The sequence below is a fragment of the Helianthus annuus genome, chromosome 6 (genome assembly GCF_002127325.2).
Source record: "Helianthus annuus cultivar XRQ/B chromosome 6, HanXRQr2.0-SUNRISE, whole genome shotgun sequence".
NCBI classification, from domain to species: Eukaryota; Viridiplantae; Streptophyta; class Magnoliopsida; order Asterales; family Asteraceae; genus Helianthus; species Helianthus annuus.
Window position 1 is genome coordinate 55,558,493 of NC_035438.2, and position 22,971 is coordinate 55,581,463.

General features: G+C 35.6%; 3 protein-coding genes across 3 annotated transcripts; 2 read left to right on the plus strand and 1 right to left on the minus strand.

The window, feature by feature from the left end:
• The first annotated feature begins 3,300 nt into the window (after positions 1 to 3,300).
• Positions 3,301 to 6,869, plus strand: LOC110878908 (phosphoinositide phospholipase C 4). Its single transcript, XM_022127298.2, has 8 exons — positions 3,301 to 3,820; positions 4,525 to 4,721; positions 4,909 to 5,044; positions 5,128 to 5,349; positions 5,447 to 5,673; positions 5,924 to 6,041; positions 6,133 to 6,276; positions 6,358 to 6,869. The coding sequence occupies exons 1-8, from the start codon at positions 3,494 to 3,496 to the stop codon at positions 6,736 to 6,738; spliced, it is 1,752 nt and encodes a 583-aa protein (XP_021982990.1). The 5' UTR covers positions 3,301 to 3,493; the 3' UTR covers positions 6,739 to 6,869.
• Positions 6,870 to 7,162: 293 nt separating this feature from the next.
• LOC110878909 (phosphoinositide phospholipase C 2) lies at positions 7,163 to 16,925 on the plus strand. Its single transcript, XM_022127300.2, has 9 exons — positions 7,163 to 7,560; positions 7,644 to 7,843; positions 8,067 to 8,202; positions 8,311 to 8,466; positions 8,553 to 8,803; positions 9,496 to 9,613; positions 9,712 to 9,846; positions 9,943 to 10,029; positions 16,514 to 16,925. Exons 1-9 carry the CDS (start codon positions 7,288 to 7,290, stop codon positions 16,829 to 16,831), a joined length of 1,674 nt encoding a protein of 557 aa, XP_021982992.1. The 5' UTR covers positions 7,163 to 7,287; the 3' UTR covers positions 16,832 to 16,925.
• Positions 16,926 to 17,551: 626 nt separating this feature from the next.
• LOC110878910 (omega-3 fatty acid desaturase, endoplasmic reticulum) lies at positions 17,552 to 20,646 on the minus strand. The gene is made up of 8 exons (XM_022127301.2): positions 20,294 to 20,646; positions 19,460 to 19,549; positions 19,326 to 19,392; positions 19,110 to 19,202; positions 18,831 to 19,016; positions 18,091 to 18,171; positions 17,869 to 18,006; positions 17,552 to 17,796 (listed from the first exon to the last, which is right to left on the minus strand). Exons 1-8 carry the CDS (start codon positions 20,617 to 20,619, stop codon positions 17,614 to 17,616), a joined length of 1,164 nt encoding a protein of 387 aa, XP_021982993.1. The 5' UTR covers positions 20,620 to 20,646; the 3' UTR covers positions 17,552 to 17,613.
• Positions 20,647 to 22,971: the final 2,325 nt, after the last annotated feature.

The window sequence follows — 22,971 nt, forward strand, 5'->3', positions numbered from 1 at the left end:
ATTTTATAACACATTTGGGTACTAACACCAAAATTAGTTAATTAATGACTAAAATACCCTTGCATTTTTTTTAAATTTATCAATGTAACACGTTTGGGTACTAACACCTAATTTTATTTAAGTTTAAATCAATTTTACAAAATCTATTTATTTTTTTTATTTTCATCTTTTTATTATATCTCTTAATTAACATAAAGTCTATTTATTTTTTTATTATCATATTTTTATTAAATTTCTTATTTAACATAAAATCTACTTGTTACACCAGTATTTTTTTAAATAGATTTTTTAAATAAAATCTACTAGCTATATAGTTTTATGTAAATTAAATTTCTTACTAGTTTTAAATAATGTAAACCTTACTCGTTTTGAATTTTGGATATATATGATTGATAATAATAATAATAATAATAATAATAATAATAATAATAATAATAATAATAATAATAATAATAATAATAAATATCTTTCATGTAAAAAAAATTAAGCCATTTTTAACTCGTTTTCTGTTCATTTACATTTTACTATTTTAGAAAGATATTTAATTTACATAAAATCTACTAGTTGCACCAGTAAAATCTACTAGCTATATAGTTTTATGTAAATTAAATATCTATTTTACAAAAAAAAAAAAAAACGAGTTAAAAAAGGCTTAAATTTTGTTAGTTTTATCTAAAATACCTAGCTATATAGTTTTATCTAAAATACCTAGCTATATAGTTTTATGTAAATTAAATATCTTTCTAAAATAGTAAAATGTAAATGAACAAAAAACGAGTTAAAAAAAGGCTTAAATTTTTTTACATGAAAGATATTTATTATTATCAATCATTTCAATCCAAAATTGAAAACGAAAATTTAATTTACATAAAACTATATAGCTAGTGGATTTTATTTAAAAAATCTATTTAAAAAAGTACTGGTGTAACAAGTAGATTTTATGTTAAATAAGAAACAAATAAAAATATGAAAATAAAAAAAATAAATAGAGTTTATGTTAATTAAGAGATATAATAAAATAATGAAAATAAAAAAAATAGATTTTGTAAAATTAATTTAAACTTAAATAAAATTAGGTGTTAGTACCCAAATGTGTTACATTTGATAAAAAAAATGCAAGGGTATTTTAGTCATTAATTAACTAATTTTAGTGTTAGTACCCAAAGGTGTTACAAAATTGAAACTATAGAACCTAAACCTGTTAAAAAAAGAAGTTATTACCCAAATACAAAATTATGTATAAACCACAGGACCCATTTGTGTAATTAACTCTATTATATATCAATACAAAAATGAAACCCAATCACATATCCGAGCGGAGGCGGTTCTCAAATTGTTTATATTAGTGTGTAATGATTAGGGTTGCAATAGGATTTATATACATAGTCATAATTGCACTATCTATTCTCAAGTTTCACTAGGTAGTTTGGAATATCGTCATCATCATACTCAGTAAATCTTACTAATAACAAAGCTAAGGCAGGTTTGAGAAGGTAAGATATAGACAGCCTTACCTTTACACCGTAGGAATAGAGAGGCTGCTTCCAGGGAGACCCCGGCTCAATAGATAGTTTGGAATGTAAAATCACAAATATATGAGTTAATAGTGGTTTTGTAAACATGGTTGTGATCTGATCTATTGTAGATATAAATTGTACATGCAACTTCTCTTACAAAGTTAAAATCGAGTTCAACATTTTTTGTTCGGGCATGGAACACGGGATTTGCACAGAGATGGGTTGCACTAAGATTGTCACACCAGAAAGTTTGAGCAATTTTCGTGTCTACTCCTAGTTCTTTAATAGGGGATTTTAACCAGGTCAATTCGGCAACGGTGTCAGCCAGGGCAGGGCTTTGTATTCTGACTTTTTGGATAACCCATCTGTAAATGGAGCTTCATTAGTAGCTAAGTCTAGAGGAAAATTATGAGCTTTACGTTCATGCATAACTTCCATACCAAAATTAGCACGATATCAGCCGAAGTGTTAATAACACGACCTTTACTATAAACTACTGATTGGTTGGAAACGAAACCATTTAGGTTGAAATCCATAGTATTGATACCCAAAACAGTGAAACCATATACCTACTAGATGTTAGGTTTAATGTGGAGGCTCGATTGTTTTGGGCCTGGTTCTAGAAAACTACGGAGCAAATGATTAGAAGATTAAAAGGCTTGACCCGTTTTGTTTTAGTTATAGCCCATGTTAGTTTTCTTGGTGAACAAGTAGAAAACCCTAATCTTGTATGTATTTATATTTGGTCTTGTACTTCTAATATTCTCATCACGAGTGAGGCAGAAAGCAATAATAAAAGTATCCTAGTTGCAGCCCGTGGACGTAGGTTAGCCGACCGAACCACGTAAATCTCGCGTGTCATCTTCGTTTATTATTTTTCTCTTGCAGTATTGTTAGTGTTTTATGTGTTGATCAGTACCCGAATCCCTAACACTAGAGGCTAAGCGTCTAAGAAGAAATGTAAAAAACAAAATTTGTTGAAACTACCATATTGTAAAAATCAGTCAGCCAAATTAACCATGAGCGAGTACAATATTATGGGTTGGTTAAAGCCAATACGTGGCAGGGCGTTATGCACTTTTTAGTTAGACCCAATGTTTTAAAAACCGGTTCAAACCGGCCGGTTGAACGGTCTGGTTAAACTGTCCAATACACCCGGTCAAACCGTTTCTAAACCAAATCCGGTACGGTATAAAAACCGGATTTTTAAATTGTGGTTAAACCACATCAAGTAGCCAAAGGCCACGTGATGTTGGGATAAAAAAATCGAAAAATTAAAAGACGAGCTGAGGTGGCAGAGTGGTACCGAAATCCACACCAGGGATGAGTTCGGTACCGTATTAATACCGAAAGTATAGATCCAAAAAATCACAAAAAATGGGTACCAATACCAAAAGTGCTCGGTACGGTACTGATACGGTACAATATTTGAGGGTATATCAACCCAAAATGCCAATTTGGAGAAACGCAAAAAATGGGTATCGAAAATGACTTAATACGGTGCAATTCAATACCGATACCAGTATGGTACCGATTTGATTTGACTACCGGATACCATATCCTCATCCCTAATCCACACCATTAGAGTGGCACCGAGCAAATTCACAAGGAGAGGTTATCATAATTCATCAAGGGTGTGCATTTACCGACCCTTTTAATAGGTCTTGTCCATATAATATAAAAAAAGGCGGGAAGCGAATAGTTCAACCTTTCGAATTGACTCATTCGGTGACAGCAATTTAACGATACAAAACAGAATAACGAAACCAACCCCCCCCCCCCCCCCCCCTACTCTCTCTCATAGCACTATCTACGAATCTGCAAAAGTAGTGTAATTAGCGTGTGCTTTATGTCATCACCGCGTGAAACAAACATGTGGCGTGAACCTCAATCGCCGATCACCTATATATACACACTCATCCAAATCCTCATTAACCCTAATCCACCACCAACAAATATCTTACAAACTTATAGATATGGTGATGGGGAACTACAGAGTATGCTATTGTTTCATCAGAAAATTCAAAGCAACACAGCCTGATCCACCGGCTGACGTCATATCAGCGTTCAACAAGTATTCCGGCGACGGAATTCGCATGACGGCAGATCAGCTCCGGCGCTTTCTGGAGGATAATCACGGCGGAGATGACGCCGATTTGCTTTCCGATGCTGAAAGGATTGTTGATCAGATAGTTAGCAAGCGGAAGCTTCTAGAAAGGTCGATTAGCAGGAGATCTCTCTCGTTGGAAGATTTTCATGATTTTTTGTTCAGTACTGAGCTTAATCCGCCGATTAGATCTCAGGTATGATCGATTTTGTCAGTGATTGTGTTAATTGTGTGTTTAATTATGAATTTTATTTAGTCTGTATCAGTGCTAGGGTTCATGTAGAAAATGATAGTTTCATTTTAGGTAATAATAGAGAATTACTGATAAGGAATGAGAAACTGAAAGTTAGGTTATGATTAGTTAACATCTGAGCTTAATCTTCTAGTTAGATCTCAGGTATATTCGATTCTGTTAGTGATTGTGTTGATTATTTGTTTAATTGTGAATTTTATTTAGTGTGTATCAGTGCAAGGGTGTATGTAGAATATGACAATTTCATTTTAGATAAGAAAAGAAAATTACTAATGAGGAATGAGAAATTGAAAGCTAGGTTATGATTAGGTAACATCTGAGCTTATTCCTCCAATTAGATCTCAGGTATCTTCGATTTTGTCATTGATTGTGCTAATTGTGAATTGTATTAAGTCTGTATGTCAGTATCAGTGCTAGGGTTTATGTAGGTGAGTTGTATTAAGTCTGTATCAGTGCTAGGGTTTATGTAGAAAATGACAGTTTTATTTTAGGTAATGATAGAAAATTAGTAATAAGAAATGAGAAATTGGAAGCTAAGTTATGATTAGTTAACGTCTGTGTTTGGATTTTACTTTTGAGCAATTTGAATGTTGATTTTACAACGAATGTGCATTGATAGTTGCTAAAACATTGGTTACAATTTTTAGGTTCACCAGGATATGACTGCTCCCTTGTCTCATTACTTTATATACACCGGCCACAATTCATACTTGACTGGGAACCAATTAAGTAGTAGTTCTAGTGAAAAACCGATCATCAAAGCACTTAAACGAGGCGTGAGAGTCATTGAACTTGATCTATGGCCTAACTCATCAAAAGATGATATTCATGTTCTTCATGGAAGGTATGAAACCTACTTTCATGTCCGTAGGCAAAAGTTTAGTATTTCTTTGGATAACGCATACTGCTGATATATGATTGTTTGGGCCCTTAAACAAAACTGAAAACTGATTATCTAACGGGGCTATAAGTTTAGTATTTCTTTATTATTTTTTGGTGTACATGTCTAAGCTGTGTACTTATATATGCAGGACCCTGACAAGCCCAGTAAACCTCATGGAGTGTTTAAAAGCAATCAAAGAGTATGCATTTGTGGCTTCTCCTTATCCAGTCATCATAACATTTGAAGATCACCTTACATCTGATCTTCAAGCCAAAGTAGCTAAGGTGAATACTCTTTTTTATCTTGTGAAATGGAAATCTGTATCACATGTTCATATTGTTCATGTTTCTATTCACTTTTCTTGTAGATGGTCACTGAAACATTTGGGTCGATGCTATTTTCCCCAGAATCAGATAACCTTGAAGAACTCCCGACACCTGAAAACTTGAAAAATCGAATCCTGATTTCAACAAAACCTCCAAAAGAGTGCGTTGAAGCCGAAGATGTTAAATGTAGTAGTTCAGAAAAGAGACAGGTTTTTTATGTTGATGACGGTGATGATGCTTGGAGTGAAGACGGAAGTTCTAAGGTTTGGTGAACAACAAGACACATTCAGACATTTATATTATTTTCATTTCTTATATAACAAACAACTCTTAACTGAATTTGTGTGCTATTTGTGGCAGTCTGGAAGTGACTGCAGTGACCAAGATGTTGAGACTGAAGATTTGTTAAAGGGAAATAAACCCTCTTCGTCTCCTGTTTACAAGAAGCTAATTGCGATTCATGCTGGCAAACCCAAAAAAGGATTAAAGGATGCACTTAAAGTTGAAAAGGACAAAGTTAGACGCCTAAGTTTGGCAGAACAAGCACTTGAAAAGGCTGCAGAAAATCATGGACAGGATGTGGTGAGGTATAGCCGAATTATAGATGTATTTACGCATTAATAATTGAAAAAGAACTGATAAGTAAACAAAAGATTGTTTGCCAGTGTACCCGTACGAACCATACTAAAAAAGGTCATGTGTTGACATGTTATCTAACCACGCTCCGCTTGCGACATCTAATTATATTATGCAAGCAGTAGGAACTTTACCCTCATGCTTTGACTTTGAGTTGTGAATTTGTGTACTTATACGTACTTGTGAATATTTGTGTGTCAGGTTCACAGAGAAGAATATTCTTAGGATTTATCCCAAAGGAACTCGTATTACGTCCTCCAATTACAAGCCGCTAATTTGTTGGCTACATGGAGCTCAGATGGTTGCATTTAATATGCAGGTCAGCATTTGTTTCTACTTCTACAATTTCTCAATCAAGAATTATTATTAGTAAGTTAGTAACTAATGTCTAGATTTCATATATAATGCAGGGATATGGTAGATCACTCTGGTTAATGCATGGAATGTTCAGAGCTAACGGGAATTGTGGTTATGTGAAAAAACCGGATTTTTTGATGTCTAAGAATGAGGTGTTTGATCCAAAAGCAAAGCTTCCACCCAAGACATCCTTAAAGGTTAATGTTATTCAGAATAAAGATACCACCTGCTTTACTTGAAATAATTCTTCTTCTCACATTGTCATGTGTTTCTAACAGGTGAAAATTTATATGGGCGATGGATGGCATTTGGATTTTAAGAAATCTCATTTCGATAAATACTCCCCTCCAGATTTCTACACCAGGGTTGGTATTGCTGGAGCGTCTGTTGATAACATTATGAAAAGGACCAAGATTAAGGACGACAGCTGGACACCTGTCTGGAATGAAGAGTTTACATTTCCATTAGCCGTTCCAGAGTTAGCTTTACTAAGAATTGAAGTGCATGATAGCAACGTGCCTGAAAAAGATACGTTTGCTGGCCAACTGTGCCTGCCTGTTTCAGAGTTGAGGCCAGGAATCCGTGCAATCCCACTATGTAACCGCAAAGGTGATCAATATGCATCAGCAAGGTTACTCATGCGGTTTGAGTTCATATAAAATATGTATTATTAATGTAGACTAGATCATTATTTATTTTTGGAAATCGGGAAAGAATTGTAATATTTCAATTTTGAAATAAAACATCTGTATATATTGTGAAAAAAAAAAATCGATTAAATTTTGTTCAGTAAAAGTACAACTTAGCAATCAAAAGGAGATAAGACACATTATATGGTCCATACCTATATATTACCACATCTCATGTTCTTTCCTGATCCATTTTATTTCCACTTCTAACGTATACAATGATGTTTTATAACTTTTATTGTATGCACATAATATTCTTTGGACAGACAGAGAAGCAAAAGAACAGAATCTAGAATACTTTTCGAATTAGCAATATTAATGAAGTTAGAATGTTTAAAGTATCGTTCCCCTTTTTGATACCATACCCCATTCTTTTATAATCACTGGAAGCAATCTTTTCCATATATTTAGTGTTCCACGCATATATTCATGCATGCGTATTGCCTACTTAAGCCACAGGGAAGATAAATAGCAGAATCGTTGTGCATTGTGTAATTTACTTATTATCTTGTATAGATTATGCAACCTTTTGAAGTATTTGGTTGTTTCTTGAGACATTTTAGGCCAAAAAGGGATGTGCTTCCAGATGATATCAAACAAGTGATTAATAACTATTCGGAAAATGGTAAGATGAACGTTAGAAATCTTAATGATTTCTTGAAAGAAATGCAAGGACAATCTGATGAAGACCCTCATGCCATATTTGAAAAAGCAAAGCATCACAATCTCCTGCACCACAAAGGCCTCGATCTCCTTCAATTTCTCTTTAGCGATTTCAATCACCCTCTTAGTGTAATATTCTTCTAATAGTTTATACTATTATAATTATTATTACACTTCTTGTTTCTTATTAGATTTTCTTTTACTTATCTCAGCCCATTCTTGATGACATGAAATCTCCAATTTCTCATTATTATATATATACCAGCCACAATACTTACTTAACTGGTAACCAGTTCACAAGTGACAGCAGTGTTAGGCCTATCATAAGGGCTCTACAGAAAGGTGTAAGAGGTATTGAGCTGGATCTCTGGCCCAATTCAACCAACACTGATGTAAATGTTTGTCATGGAAGGTATGCAGTTGATTATTTTACGGATAATTGCTTATAAAAGTAACCAACAGTAGTATTAAAAATTGTTGGTTTTTTAAGGCCTAAAATAAGTTACTTGCCCAAAACAGAAATCAAACCGAAGTTGATTATTTTACTAAAATTAGAATCTTAATATGACTAGTTTTTGTATATACCCTTCAATGATTGATATTTTTTTTGTGATTTTGTTTTTCTTTCTATAAAGGACTCTGACCTCCTCTGTTAAACTAAGGAAATGTTTGAACGTTATCAAGGAGTATGCATTCTATTCTTCGGACTATCCAGTTATTATCACTTTTGAAGATCATCTCAACAGAAGTCTACGGGCCAAAGTGGCTATTGTGTGTAAAACTATTAATGCATTCTGTTCATGTTTTATGATGATGATCGGTTTTGAACGTGTGTACCATAGCGATAACTTGTTTCTGAAAGCGTAACTCTTGATGTAGATGGTCAAAAACACATTTGGAGATATGCTGGTTCAACCAAAAAAAGATTCTAAACTTACCAAACTTCCTTCACCTGCCGATCTAAAACGAAAGATTGTCATCTCAACAAAGCCACCAAATGAGTCAATGGAGTCAGAGACTAATACACCTCAAAAGGTAGATTCAATGAAACTATAGTTGTACATAACAATCAACAATGTAGTGTGTGGTAGTTTGATTTGTTGATTCATTTATTGCGGTAGAATGTATCGTTTGCTACAAGTTTCAACTGCTTCCAAAGCAAAGATGATTCCGATGAAAACAGTAAGCATGAGGAGATAGAAATGCAGGGTGAAGTCCCTGAATACAGGGATTTAATCGCTATCCATGCGGTCAAACATCAAGGAGACTTGCAGGATTCGCTACGTGTTGACCCAAATAACGTCAGACGTCTTAGCTTGAGTGAACAAGAGCTTGTAGAAGCTTGCAAAGAACATGGACACCAGATTGAGAGGTACATCAGATTCATACAAGAATGATGACGAGTATAACCCGAATCTTTCTTGAATTAAATAAATTTATGTTCAGATTATTAAAATTTTTAATACTGGAAACTACCAATTGAGTGTTAAAGAATAAAGATTTTTTTTGTTCTACACCAGAATAAACATGTTATTTAATAGGCTACATGCATAAACATTACTACTTTTGGTCAAATTTTTATTTTGTTAAAATAGAAATTTGACCGATTTTAGTTATTTTTTTAAGCAAAATGGCCAAGTAAAATGCCATTTTCGTCCCTGAGGTTTGACCAGTTTTACGACTTTCATTCAAAGGTTTGTTTTTCCGCATCTGGATCCAAAAGGTTTGTAATCTTGTCATTTTCATCCGGTTCGTTAACTTCATCCATTTTTCTCCGTTAAATTTTTTGTCAACTGAAAGGGCAATTTTGGTCTTTTTCAGGGGTATTCGGTCTTTTTACATAGAGTGAAAAGACCGAATTGCCCTTTAAGTTAACAAAAAAGACGAAAATACCCCTGACTTAACGGAGAAAAATGGATGGAGTTAACAAGCAAGATGAAAATGGCAAGATTTCAAACCTTTGGATGAAAGTCGCAAAACTGGCCAAACCTCAGGGACGAAATGGCATTTTACTCAAAATGGCCCTTGATATTGTTTCGTAATTGTTAATGATCACGGGCCTAGATTTACGCAGAATAATATACTGAGGGTGTACCCAAAGGGGACACGTCTTGATTCGTCTAATTACAATGCATATCATGGTTGGAAGCATGGAGCACAAATGGTTGCGTTTAACATGCAGGTAGGTGTTTTCGTATGTGTTGCTACCTTTTATAAAAACTCAGATAAGAAAATCCGAAAAGTTTTCAACTATTTACACGCACGATCCCTTGCTTGCAGGGATACGGAAAGAATCTGTGGTTGATGCAAGGTATGTTCAGAGCCAACAAGGGTTGTGGCTATGTCAAGAAACCGAAGTTTTTATGTGAGGGTGATCCAACATTTTATCCTCATGAAGTCAAGAAAATTTTGAAGGTTGGTTGAAAATTTTTAAGTACAAAAACAAACACCGGTGTCCATTTCCATGCCCGTATATTGACTCTGTGTGCGCGCGCGTGTGTTACTGAACAGGTTAAAGTTTACATGGGAGAAGGATGGCATTTGGAGTTTCATCATGCTCACTTTGATTACTGTTCCCCACCAGACTTCTATGCAAAAGTGAGCACAATGATTTGAAATGCTAAACTGCAATTAAGCCTGATAAAATGGGTCGGGTTGGGTAAAAGGTCAAAACGGGTTAGGATTAAAACGGGCTGTTTTAAAAAAAGTATCAGTTTAGTGGTGGTCACCAAAATGGTTCACCTTGAAATGGGTCATTTTAGGAAGAAATTTTATGTTTGAGTAAAATGCCATTTTCATCCCTGAGGTTGTTAGATATATTTATTAAACTTAGTTATGTTAATCATGTATTTATTCGGATTTACTAAGTAGGATAATTATGTATTATAAGTACTCGAACGATTAGATGATAGGAGGGTGCATTGGCTGATGATAAGCGGGTAAATGATTTCGAATAACTGCTGGAGGCAGTTACCCGCCAAAAACAACCGCCAAACAATGCATATATATATTGTATTACCGGCAATATGTCCGGCTATCAAGACATTCTTACTGTCGTTTGAATTGTCCATTAACATCATCACATATCATTCATCCTTTCAAATAATGCCTATTCAATTCGGTTCAATCGTGCATGATCATATGAATCCAGTCAACAACTCCGCTGCACAAATGCCTTCTGATCCCCAACATAGTGGTATCAGAGCGGAAACGGGGAAGAAGAAGGTTGAAATCAAATCATCATCCACTGTGTTGCCTTGTCAACACTGCACGGATGAAATGAAGAATAATAACAAGCGATTTCAACGTGAGAAAACATGCTTTTACTGCCATCAACCAGGGCATCAAATCTACTCGTGTAACAAGAAAGAAACAGATGAAGCGACGCAGTTGATCCGGCAAGCGGTGAACATGGGAATACAGAATCAAGGGAGAGATAGTAGTAATCATCAAGAGATGATTGTAGTGGGTACCGAAGGAGGGCTATGGAGCGATATTTGGTACGTTAGTTCTGTTATTAAACACCATATGGCTGGAAATTTAAACGTATTCAAACGTATAAAACATATTATCGGGGTTGATACACAATCCGGGGAAAACAATTTTCTGTTTACACGTGGGGTTGGATCGGTTGAAATCAAAACTGGAAACGAAACTATGAGAATTCAAAGTGTTTTCTATTCTCCGGAATTAGACCGAAATGTTTTGAGCATGGATCAATTAACAATGCAAGGATTCACTGTTAACAAGAACGGTGATACTTGTAAAATTTATCCGATGTTCTCTATTCCGGTTGATAATTCCGTGAACGATGCTAGTGGGTTGACGAAGGAGGAAGAAATTGGGTTAAAAGAAAAACAGGGTATCATTAAAGAAAGTATGTATGATAATGAATTCAAGGAAAGATATTTGAATTCGTATTTCGAAGAACTGGATCTATCGTCACAAGAACCCGACTGGACTATGATGATCGTTAAAGAGATGGAATTCCATGAATTCGCTGACTGCAAATCATTTCTGGATTTGCTTGATGATCGAGAATTTGTGTTTAAATACAAACACATGTTGGAGATGAAATTTGAGGAAATGGTCAAATGGTTCCTGTATGATTATATGGGATTAACCACAAGACCGCTTCCACCATTTGCTCCAAACAAGAAGAGGATAAACTTGTTAAGTTTATACATACTGGTGGCAATCGACGGTGGATACAAGGAAGTCACTACGGAAAATTTGTGGCCTGCAATTGCAAAGGATCTAGGATTTGATTACGATGATGGAGATTACATGAGGGTCATTTATGCCATGTATCTTGATATCCTAGAATACTATTATAAATACAAAACAACACAAGGGAATGTGCAGGACAAGAAGGTAGTGCATGAAGAAGGAGGGTCATCCACCGGTTTTCACAGAGAAGCAAGAAGTGCAGATAACGGTTACTCACAATCTGCTGTTTCAGGACAAGTTGCACTCTTCGCTGGAGTTGATGACGATGATTGGAATCAAGGAAAGAAAAGAAAGCGGTTTAACTTTAACTATGCTAGATGGGCAGTCGAAGAAGCAAACCGGAGTGTGATGGAGCAAACTTTTAAACATAACCAAGTTTAAGGGGGTTATGTTAGATATATTTATTAAACTTAGTTATGTTAATCATGTATTTATTCGGATTTACTAAGTAGGATAATTATGTATTATAAGTACTCGAACGATTAGATGATAGGAGGGTGCATTGGCTGATGATAAGCGGGTAAATGATTTCGAATAACTGCTGGAGGCAGTTACCCGCCAAAAACAACCGCCAAACAATGCATATATATATTGTATTACCGGCAATATGTCCGGCTATCAAGACATTCTTACTGTCGTTTGAATTGTCCATTAACATCATCACATATCATTCATCCTTTCAAATAATGCCTATTCAATTCGGTTCAATCGTGCATGATCATATGAATCCAGTCAACAACTCCGCTGCACAAATGCCTTCTGATCCCCAACATAGTGGTATCAGAGCGGAAACGGGGAAGAAGAAGGTTGAAATCAAATCATCATCCACTGTGTTGCCTTGTCAACACTGCACGGATGAAATGAAGAATAATAACAAGCGATTTCAACGTGAGAAAACATGCTTTTACTGCCATCAACCAGGGCATCAAATCTACTCGTGTAACAAGAAAGAAACAGATGAAGCGACGCAGTTGATCCGGCAAGCGGTGAACATGGGAATACAGAATCAAGGGAGAGATAGTAGTAATCATCAAGAGATGATTGTAGTGGGTACCGAAGGAGGGCTATGGAGCGATATTTGGTACGTTAGTTCTGTTATTAAACACCATATGGCTGGAAATTTAAACGTATTCAAACGTATAAAACATATTATCGGGGTTGATACACAATCCGGGGAAAACAATTTTCTGTTTACACGTGGGGTTGGATCGGTTGAAATCAAAACTGGAAACGAAACTATGAGAATTCAAAGTGTTTTCTATTCTCCGGAATTAGACCGAAATGTTTTGAGCATGGATCAATTAACAATGCAAGGATTCACTGTTAACAAGAACGGTGATACTTGTAAAATTTATCCGATGTTCTCTATTCCGGTTGATAATTCCGTGAACGATGCTAGTGGGTTGACGAAGGAGGAAGAAATTGGGTTAAAAGAAAAACAGGGTATCATTAAAGAAAGTATGTATGATAATGAATTCAAGGAAAGATATTTGAATTCGTATTTCGAAGAACTGGATCTATCGTCACAAGAACCCGACTGGACTATGATGATCGTTAAAGAGATGGAATTCCATGAATTCGCTGACTGCAAATCATTTCTGGATTTGCTTGATGATCGAGAATTTGTGTTTAAATACAAACACATGTTGGAGATGAAATTTGAGGAAATGGTCAAATGGTTCCTGTATGATTATATGGGATTAACCACAAGACCGCTTCCACCATTTGCTCCAAACAAGAAGAGGATAAACTTGTTAAGTTTATACATACTGGTGGCAATCGACGGTGGATACAAGGAAGTCACTACGGAAAATTTGTGGCCTGCAATTGCAAAGGATCTAGGATTTGATTACGATGATGGAGATTACATGAGGGTCATTTATGCCATGTATCTTGATATCCTAGAATACTATTATAAATACAAAACAACACAAGGGAATGTGCAGGACAAGAAGGTAGTGCATGAAGAAGGAGGGTCATCCACCGGTTTTCACAGAGAAGCAAGAAGTGCAGATAACGGTTACTCACAATCTGCTGTTTCAGGACAAGTTGCACTCTTCGCTGGAGTTGATGACGATGATTGGAATCAAGGAAAGAAAAGAAAGCGGTTTAACTTTAACTATGCTAGATGGGCAGTCGAAGAAGCAAACCGGAGTGTGATGGAGCAAACTTTTAAACATAACCAAGTTTAAGGGGGTTATGTTAGATATATTTATTAAACTTAGTTATGTTAATCATGTATTTATTCGGATTTACTAAGTAGGATAATTATGTATTATAAGTACTCGAACGATTAGATGATAGGAGGGTGCATTGGCTGATGATAAGCGGGTAAATGATTTCGAATAACTGCTGGAGGCAGTTACCCGCCAAAAACAACCGCCAAACAATGCATATATATATTGTATTACCGGCAATATGTCCGGCTATCAAGACATTCTTACTGTCGTTTGAATTGTCCATTAACATCATCACATATCATTCATCCTTTCAAATAATGCCTATTCAATTCGGTTCAATCGTGCATGATCATATGAATCCAGTCAACAACTCCGCTGCACAAATGCCTTCTGATCCCCAACATAGTGGTATCAGAGCGGAAACGGGGAAGAAGAAGGTTGAAATCAAATCATCATCCACTGTGTTGCCTTGTCAACACTGCACGGATGAAATGAAGAATAATAACAAGCGATTTCAACGTGAGAAAACATGCTTTTACTGCCATCAACCAGGGCATCAAATCTACTCGTGTAACAAGAAAGAAACAGATGAAGCGACGCAGTTGATCCGGCAAGCGGTGAACATGGGAATACAGAATCAAGGGAGAGATAGTAGTAATCATCAAGAGATGATTGTAGTGGGTACCGAAGGAGGGCTATGGAGCGATATTTGGTACGTTAGTTCTGTTATTAAACACCATATGGCTGGAAATTTAAACGTATTCAAACGTATAAAACATATTATCGGGGTTGATACACAATCCGGGGAAAACAATTTTCTGTTTACACGTGGGGTTGGATCGGTTGAAATCAAAACTGGAAACGAAACTATGAGAATTCAAAGTGTTTTCTATTCTCCGGAATTAGACCGAAATGTTTTGAGCATGGATCAATTAACAATGCAAGGATTCACTGTTAACAAGAACGGTGATACTTGTAAAATTTATCCGATGTTCTCTATTCCGGTTGATAATTCCGTGAACGATGCTAGTGGGTTGACGAAGGAGGAAGAAATTGGGTTAAAAGAAAAACAGGGTATCATTAAAGAAAGTATGTATGATAATGAATTCAAGGAAAGATATTTGAATTCGTATTTCGAAGAACTGGATCTATCGTCACAAGAACCCGACTGGACTATGATGATCGTTAAAGAGATGGAATTCCATGAATTCGCTGACTGCAAATCATTTCTGGATTTGCTTGATGATCGAGAATTTGTGTTTAAATACAAACACATGTTGGAGATGAAATTTGAGGAAATGGTCAAATGGTTCCTGTATGATTATATGGGATTAACCACAAGACCGCTTCCACCATTTGCTCCAAACAAGAAGAGGATAAACTTGTTAAGTTTATACATACTGGTGGCAATCGACGGTGGATACAAGGAAGTCACTACGGAAAATTTGTGGCCTGCAATTGCAAAGGATCTAGGATTTGATTACGATGATGGAGATTACATGAGGGTCATTTATGCCATGTATCTTGATATCCTAGAATACTATTATAAATACAAAACAACACAAGGGAATGTGCAGGACAAGAAGGTAGTGCATGAAGAAGGAGGGTCATCCACCGGTTTTCACAGAGAAGCAAGAAGTGCAGATAACGGTTACTCACAATCTGCTGTTTCAGGACAAGTTGCACTCTTCGCTGGAGTTGATGACGATGATTGGAATCAAGGAAAGAAAAGAAAGCGGTTTAACTTTAACTATGCTAGATGGGCAGTCGAAGAAGCAAACCGGAGTGTGATGGAGCAAACTTTTAAACATAACCAAGTTTAAGGGGGTTATGTTAGATATATTTATTAAACTTAGTTATGTTAATCATGTATTTATTCGGATTTACTAAGTAGGATAATTATGTATTATAAGTACTCGAACGATTAGATGATAGGAGGGTGCATTGGCTGATGATAAGCGGGTAAATGATTTCGAATAACTGCTGGAGGCAGTTACCCGCCAAAAACAACCGCCAAACAATGCATATATATATTGTATTACCGGCAATATGTCCGGCTATCAAGACATTCTTACTGTCGTTTGAATTGTCCATTAACATCATCACATATCATTCATCCTTTCAAATAATGCCTATTCAATTCGGTTCAATCGTGCATGATCATATGAATCCAGTCAACAACTCCGCTGCACAAATGCCTTCTGATCCCCAACAGAGGTTTGGCCACTTTTGCGACTTTCATCCAAAGGTTTGTTTCTCCGCATCTAGATCCAGAAGGTTTAAAATCTTGTCATTTTCATCCGACTCGTTAACTCCATCCATTTTTAGACATTTTTTGTGATGAGTAAAAGGTGGGGAGAAAGTTAAGAGATGTGGATCTTTATTTCTTATAATGTATTTTATTATAATAAAGAATGTCTAAAAAGACAGAAATGTCCCTCATTTAAAGGAGAAAAATGGATGGAGTTAATGAGTCGAATGAAAAGGGCAAGATTTCAAACCTTTTGGATCCAGATGCGGAAAAACAAACATTTGGATGAAAGTCGCAAAAGTGGCAAACCTCAGGGACGAAAATGGCATTTTACTCTTTATTTATAAATCAAGATGGGTTCAATTTTAGAGGACGTTTAAAAAATGAAAAAGATTCTGTAGTTGATATTTTATACTTGTAGGTGGGAATTGCTGGATATGAGGAAGATAAAACTCCAAGAATGTATAAGACTAAGTCCATTGAGGATGATTGGTGGCCGATATGGGATGAGGTGTTTGAATTTCCAATAAGAGTCCCAGAATTGGCTTTGTTAAGGATTGAGGTTAAAGATAATGATACTACAAAGAAACACGAGTTCGGAGGCCAAACTTGCCTGCCTGTTTCCGAGTTGAGATCTGGCATACGTTGCGTCCCTTTGTACAATAGAAAAGGCGAAAAGTACAAGTTCATAAAGCTTCTCATGCACTTTGAATTCACAGTTCCCATTAGTGATACTTAGATCATCTGCTACTTGCTAAAACCACATCCATTGGATTCAATTCATCTTTGATTATGTTCAACTAGTTAGTACTAATCAATGGGACCATGCAATATAGTTTAGTTCAAATTGATATATCAAAAAGAAGCTTAAACAATTTCCAAAGAAAGGTTTTTGCTTACTTAATATTACTTTAATAAAAAAAAACAAACAAATACCGATGTTACCAAACAAAACCTAAGAGAACAAACTTAACAAAAACTCTATATCATAACTAAATATCCAATCATTACTAACTTAGCAAAAGATTATCGACAGATTTTCCGCCAGCAAAGAATTCTTATAGAAAACCACATTCGGGCTTACTCATGTCAGGTGTCCATTAGTAATCATTTGGTGATAGTCTTTTACTCTAGGTTATGGTGTGACAAACAACCAACCTTTTTTTACACTTTCCTTTTTTTGAGTTTAAACTGGATTCCATTAGTGTTGATTACCGAAGCCCGAAGGTAGCGTCTAAAAGTGACAAGCCGTCAATGATCCTCATTTGCCTAGTAGTGTACGAAATTGTAAAAAAAAAAATTAGTGAAAGAAAGATGTTACAAATATTCATATTGTTTTAGAGGCTTTTCCCAACGTTATCAAAATTGGGGTATTATAACATCATATCATGCAATTAACAAGAAAAATGTCTCAATGATTTTTTTTGTTTAGAAAAATTCCTAAAGAGAGAAAACTACATAAAGTATCAATAATCATACTTCTAAGTCATCTTGAAAAATAAATCACAAAATTTTGGGTTTTCATTGTCTCTTTTTTCCAATCATATCATCGTCCGTTTGATAGTAAACAATATCACCAACGTCACTAACAAAATGGTCTTGTCGAATGCTTCTCGTCAAGTTATTTATCAAATGTACCGGTATCAATCCAGACTTTTTAGGCTCTCGATAGTACTTCCCGAGCACTGGCTTAGCTGCCTTTGTCTGCACAACCCATACACACAATGTCACAACCAGACCATAAAAATATGTACGTGTGACACAAATAATACTTACAGCTTCGATTAAATGGTAATGCGGGATTTGAGGGAAGAGGTGATGAATGACATGAGTGCCGATGTCATGGTGAATGTTGTTAAGTAATCCATAATCGCGATCTACTGTCGTAAGCCCTCCCCTTAAATAATTCCATTCCTGTTCAAATCTATCTCGTTAAAATTATGAAACCAAACTTGAACGGAAAAACATAAACATTGGTTATTTTAAATAAGTTAGTACCTTGCCACGGTACCAAGGAAGCTTCTGCTCGTAACCATGGTGATGCAAATATGTTACTATATCCAACCAAGCTATAAAAATCTGTAGAGAGAAAGATGATACCGAAATGAGTCTGATAAAAGTAACAAGCGTACCCAAGCGTACTTGTTGAGTTCGCTTACAGGGTTAATGAACTGCTTAGAAGTAACAAGAAGTTCCAAAAACACAGTGACTATCATAATAGTTCCTAAACCACCTTTAACTAATACAAAAAAAAAAAAAAGTTGTATTGCTTTTATAAAGGTTCAAAAACTTAATCATAGTGTACATCGTACAATTGAAATGGTACCAAAATGAGTCTGATAAAAGTCGAGTAATTAATTAAAGAAACCAAAATGTTGATGATACAACTAATTTAAATTTTAATTATTTGTTGTTTTATCTTATGTATGTGGTATCAAAAAAAAACTCATAATTTAAATCTTATGTTGTTAGTTTAACCTACTCCCTCTAGACAGTGGCGGACCCAGAAATTATTTTCTTGGTGTGTGAACGAAGGGTTCAACCAAATTTTCAAGGGGTGCAGTCGGGATTTTTACCTCGAAAATACACTAAATTTTTTTTTCAAGGAGGGCGCCCACCCACCCAAGCTAAAGCTTGGGTCCGCCAATGCCTCTAGATTAGATTATCCATTGGGGTGAATTTCAGTCGTTTAAACATCTCCTAATGGTATAAGTCACTAAAAACAATAGGAAACTTACGAAATAAGGAACGCCATAAAGGTTGAACAAGAGGAGTGGTCCTACAAGATTGGCCAAATAGACAAGCAAAACAACCATTACTCCCCAACATATGGTAGATGTCACAATATAATGTCTCTCATCCGGTGAGAATAACTCGCTATAGGGGTTGAAATGTGATCCACTCTTCCCCGGGCTCCTCTTCATCTGCGCGCGCAAAAACACATTTCCATCTATTTTACCTTGATCCATTAAACAATACAATACAATATAATGCAATACAAATGTGTTTGTTCTCACGAGGTAAAGTGGATACGCGAACATCGGGAAAGGGATTTTGAATCTAAAGAACTTTGTTTTAGCATCTAACCCCTTGTATGTCTTCTCAGGAATCTAAAAATCATGAAAATAATTATTACTCAACTCGTCTTAGTGCATTATTTTGCATAACATAGTCCTTTATTATTTTCATAACTAAGACTCGATGATATTGCAAAACATAGCATTTAATATTACCGGAACCCATGATTCATCGTTCTCCACATGCCCATGGTTCTGATGGTGTGTCCTATGACTTATTCGCCTGTAAAGCATTGTATATTAGTTGTACATCGTACCGAAACAGGGGTAAAAATGTAATTTGTACTTACCAGCCATGGTAAGGTACAAGAATTGAAGAATGCAAAAAGTGCCCCACAATATTGTTAAGGGTTGAACTGTTGGAAAAACTTCCATGTCCACTGTCAAAAAACACATGGGTACATACAAACATGAGTACTAGCTCTTTTACTAATTAAAACAATATTATTTTTATTATTTTCCTTAATAAAATTACTTTTTTAGAAAGAGACAACAGAAAAGAGAACTCTGACTCTCCTATTAAAAAGATTTGATTCTGTTAATGTTTATTTTATTCGTATCTTTGTCCGGTATTAATATGAAGATTTAAAACCGGTTCAGAAACATTTTGTAACCAGGAATCCAAACCGGAAACGTATTGAAATTGGTTTGGCAAGAACCGTTTGTTATCGGGTTGGGAACCCTTTCGTTAAAAGCGGTTTGGAACTAGTTAAAACCGAACCTAACCAATCAAAAACCAGAACTGGTTAAGAACCAAACCGATCCTTTACCACTTGGAAACAAGATTGGGGAAAAACTAATTTTGACATTTCTTTACCCAAACCGGAACTAGCTTGGGAAAATAAACAAGTATAGGGCGGATTTAGTGTAATTTTTAGACAAAAATCTAGATCGTCCCCTTTAAAAGTTCGGTTAACTCCTCCGATTAGCATCTAGAAGATAAATATTGTGTTCCCCACTAATTGTACACCTCTATATTGATAATTCCTATTAATTGATTAAATAAATATTAAACAATAGTTATAGGATTTTGAAAGTGTAAGCAACTAAGCATGTGGGTATGGATTTATTATTTTCTATTTAAAATAACTAAAAAATATATCAAAAGAAATAAAAATTTGTACCAATCATGACCAAGAACAAAGAGTGCCCAAAACATTGTGCCTTGAGCAACCCAATAGAGTGGCCAGAAAACCCAAGTAAAGTTCTTCAAGTACACAGCAAGAGCAACCAAAGAGGAAATGACCAAAATGTCCCTAAGGACATATGCCAATGACCTCCATGAATTCTTGACCCAACAATGTTTAGGGATGGCAGCTCTGATCTCAGCCACCCTGAATGGAGGAGGGGCAGAAGGGTCAAATCCCATATCATCTTCCTCACCTCCATTAACAATAGCCACCCCTTCATCTTCTTGAATCTTTCTTCCATTTGCAGATGGAATAGCCATTGTTACACTTGTTTTTTTTTTTCCTTCTTTGGACCTATGTTTACATTCAAGGGTATTTTAGGAAATACACAACATTTATTGCCATTAAATAGATTTAATTTCAAAGATCAGATATTAATGGAAATAAGAGATTGTAACGTTGTAGAAATAATTGTGTGTGTCAATGTTATTAATTAATTTTTTTATTAACATTATATTAGTGTTCACTATCATGATGTCAATTGTCAAAAGAAATCATTCTTCTTCAAAAGAGAAATAATATAATATTTTTGGTACATTTTTGATGGAATCAAAACCTTATTATAAATTATAAAGTATTTATAAATAAGTATTTATTTATCTATATATTTGGGTTAGGATCATGAAACAAAAATGATTAATTATAACAAATTATGAAGGAAAAAAGGGTTTTTTTCAAGATTTCATGATCGAATAAAACCGACTATATACATGGGCACGAATATTTTGATTAAGTTAAGTAACGAGGTAAAGAACATGAAGGGATAGATAGAAATGTACCTCGTTTAAAGTGTCTTTTCAATATCTGAAACTAACTCGTCGTTATACGAGCAACATGGTTATATATACCTAACGAAAGCGAGTAAACAAATCCATGAAAATCGTATACGATAATTTCAAAAACGCGAAACAAATACAAATATCCTTACCACTTAGCAAAATATGAAGAGAACGGTGCTAGAACATCATATGTAAATAAATAAAGCATAAAAAACTAGTAAAATCAGTTAGAACCATGTTATATATAAGTCCTTCATGGAAAGAGGAGATGGAAATGTTTTTATGAGGGAGAAATTATTTTTCGGAGATCTAACTACATTGAAGGAGATGATACTTACTAAATGAAGAAAAGTAAACATAAATACATCATTTTTAAATTTTGCATTTTAATTAAAACTCGACTTGTTCAATCGTTATTATTATTTTAGTTTTTTACAAGAATATGTGAAGAAAATAAGATAGTCTTTCATATATGGAAACTTGCTTTTTTTAACAGCAAATTTGGATCATTAACGGATCACTGAGTATTATCGTGCCATTAACGGAACCACCCGATCATATTCATCTCCATTAGGCTATAATGTCTATACACCAATTTAGGAGGAAACCCAATAAATCTGGGAAACTCGTTTTTTTATTAGTAACTTTTATTTTGGAGTTAATTTATTGGTTAAAATAACATTGGTTTCGAATCATTATAAATGAATTTAATTGGAAATGAATACTATTGGCAAATAATTGTAAGTTTTGTTAAATTGTGGTGAATAATATGTGTTTATGTAAAAGATTTTATATGAAGTTTTTGACCATATGTTTAGAAAGTATAAGGTGCTGTTTGTTTTTTAAGAGGTAAAAGGTCTGCAGTTTGCGCACTATATCTGCAAACATCTGCAGGAGAAGAGGTGGACCAAAGGTCTGCAGTCTGTAAGGAGAAGACTGTTTGCTTTTTTTACTTCTACAAAAACCCTTGTTCTCTTCTCACAACCATGGTTGTAAAACAAGGTTTCCAAGGCCGAGTACTCTCCGAGTAGTCGCTACAAGGCAGGCTGCCGAGGCGACTTTCTTTGACTCCGCCTAATTACTCGGAGTCGGTCAAACGCAGTCAACCTCGGCCAGAATTGGATCTAAAAGGTCAACTCGGGCCAAGTTTGACTTACTTAATAATATAACATAATTTCTATGCCTATCATGTTAAAGAATTAATATCATTTTCATGTATTTTGTTATAAATATTATTAAATTTGTGTTATTTGACATATATTTAATCTCCAAAAAGTAATTTCTTTATAATTTAACATGTCGGAGTACTCCCCGAGTACTCTCCGCATAGACCGAGTACTCTCAACTCCCCGGTCGACCGACTAGGGAGCGCCTAGCGACTTTTGCAACCATGCTCACAACACACAACACAACACCTCTCTCTCTCTCTACCTTCATCTACCACCACAACCATCCGCCACCACCCCCTCCACCGTCCACCTGCCACCACCACAACCATCCGCCACCACCCCCTCCACCGTCCACCTGCCACCACCACAACCAACAACCACCGTCAAGAGAGAGAGATCGACAGAGAGAGGGAGACGTCGGAGAGAGAGAGAGAGAGAGAAAGAGGGAGACGTCGGAGAGAGAGAGAGACACATGAGAGAGAGAGAGACGCAGGAGAGAGAAACAGAGCCGACCACCACTCCTTGGTGGCGACACTTGACGATTGCGGCGGCGGCGGAGGAGGTGGTGTCGGAGGTGGAGGTGGTGACAGAGGAGGTGGTGTCGGCTGGAGGGAGAATAGGAGAAGAGGTTTGAAGACTTGGGTTGATGTCTGCGTAGGGAAGA

Excerpts from the sequence above, each read along its gene's own strand:
- LOC110878910 (XM_022127301.2), bottom strand. The coding sequence starts at position 20,619 with ATGGCTATTCCATCTGCAAATGGAAGAAAGATTCAAGAAGATGAAGGG. Across the intron at positions 18,172-18,830 it reads TTTATGGCGTTCCTTATTTC|ATTTTTATAGCTTGGTTGGA; the intron begins GTAAGTTTCCTA and ends TTCTCTCTACAG. Across the intron at positions 17,797-17,868 it reads ATTACCATTTAATCGAAGCT|ACAAAGGCAGCTAAGCCAGT; the intron begins GTAAGTATTATT and ends TGGGTTGTGCAG.
- LOC110878909 (XM_022127300.2), top strand. The coding sequence starts at position 7,288 with ATGCAACCTTTTGAAGTATTTGGTTGTTTCTTGAGACATTTTAGGCCA. Across the intron at positions 8,467-8,552 it reads AGACTAATACACCTCAAAAG|AATGTATCGTTTGCTACAAG; the intron begins GTAGATTCAATG and ends TTATTGCGGTAG. Across the intron at positions 9,847-9,942 it reads AAGTCAAGAAAATTTTGAAG|GTTAAAGTTTACATGGGAGA; the intron begins GTTGGTTGAAAA and ends GTTACTGAACAG.
- LOC110878908 (XM_022127298.2), top strand. The coding sequence starts at position 3,494 with ATGGTGATGGGGAACTACAGAGTATGCTATTGTTTCATCAGAAAATTC. Across the intron at positions 5,045-5,127 it reads TTCAAGCCAAAGTAGCTAAG|ATGGTCACTGAAACATTTGG; the intron begins GTGAATACTCTT and ends CTTTTCTTGTAG. Across the intron at positions 5,674-5,923 it reads CATGGACAGGATGTGGTGAG|GTTCACAGAGAAGAATATTC; the intron begins GTATAGCCGAAT and ends TTTGTGTGTCAG.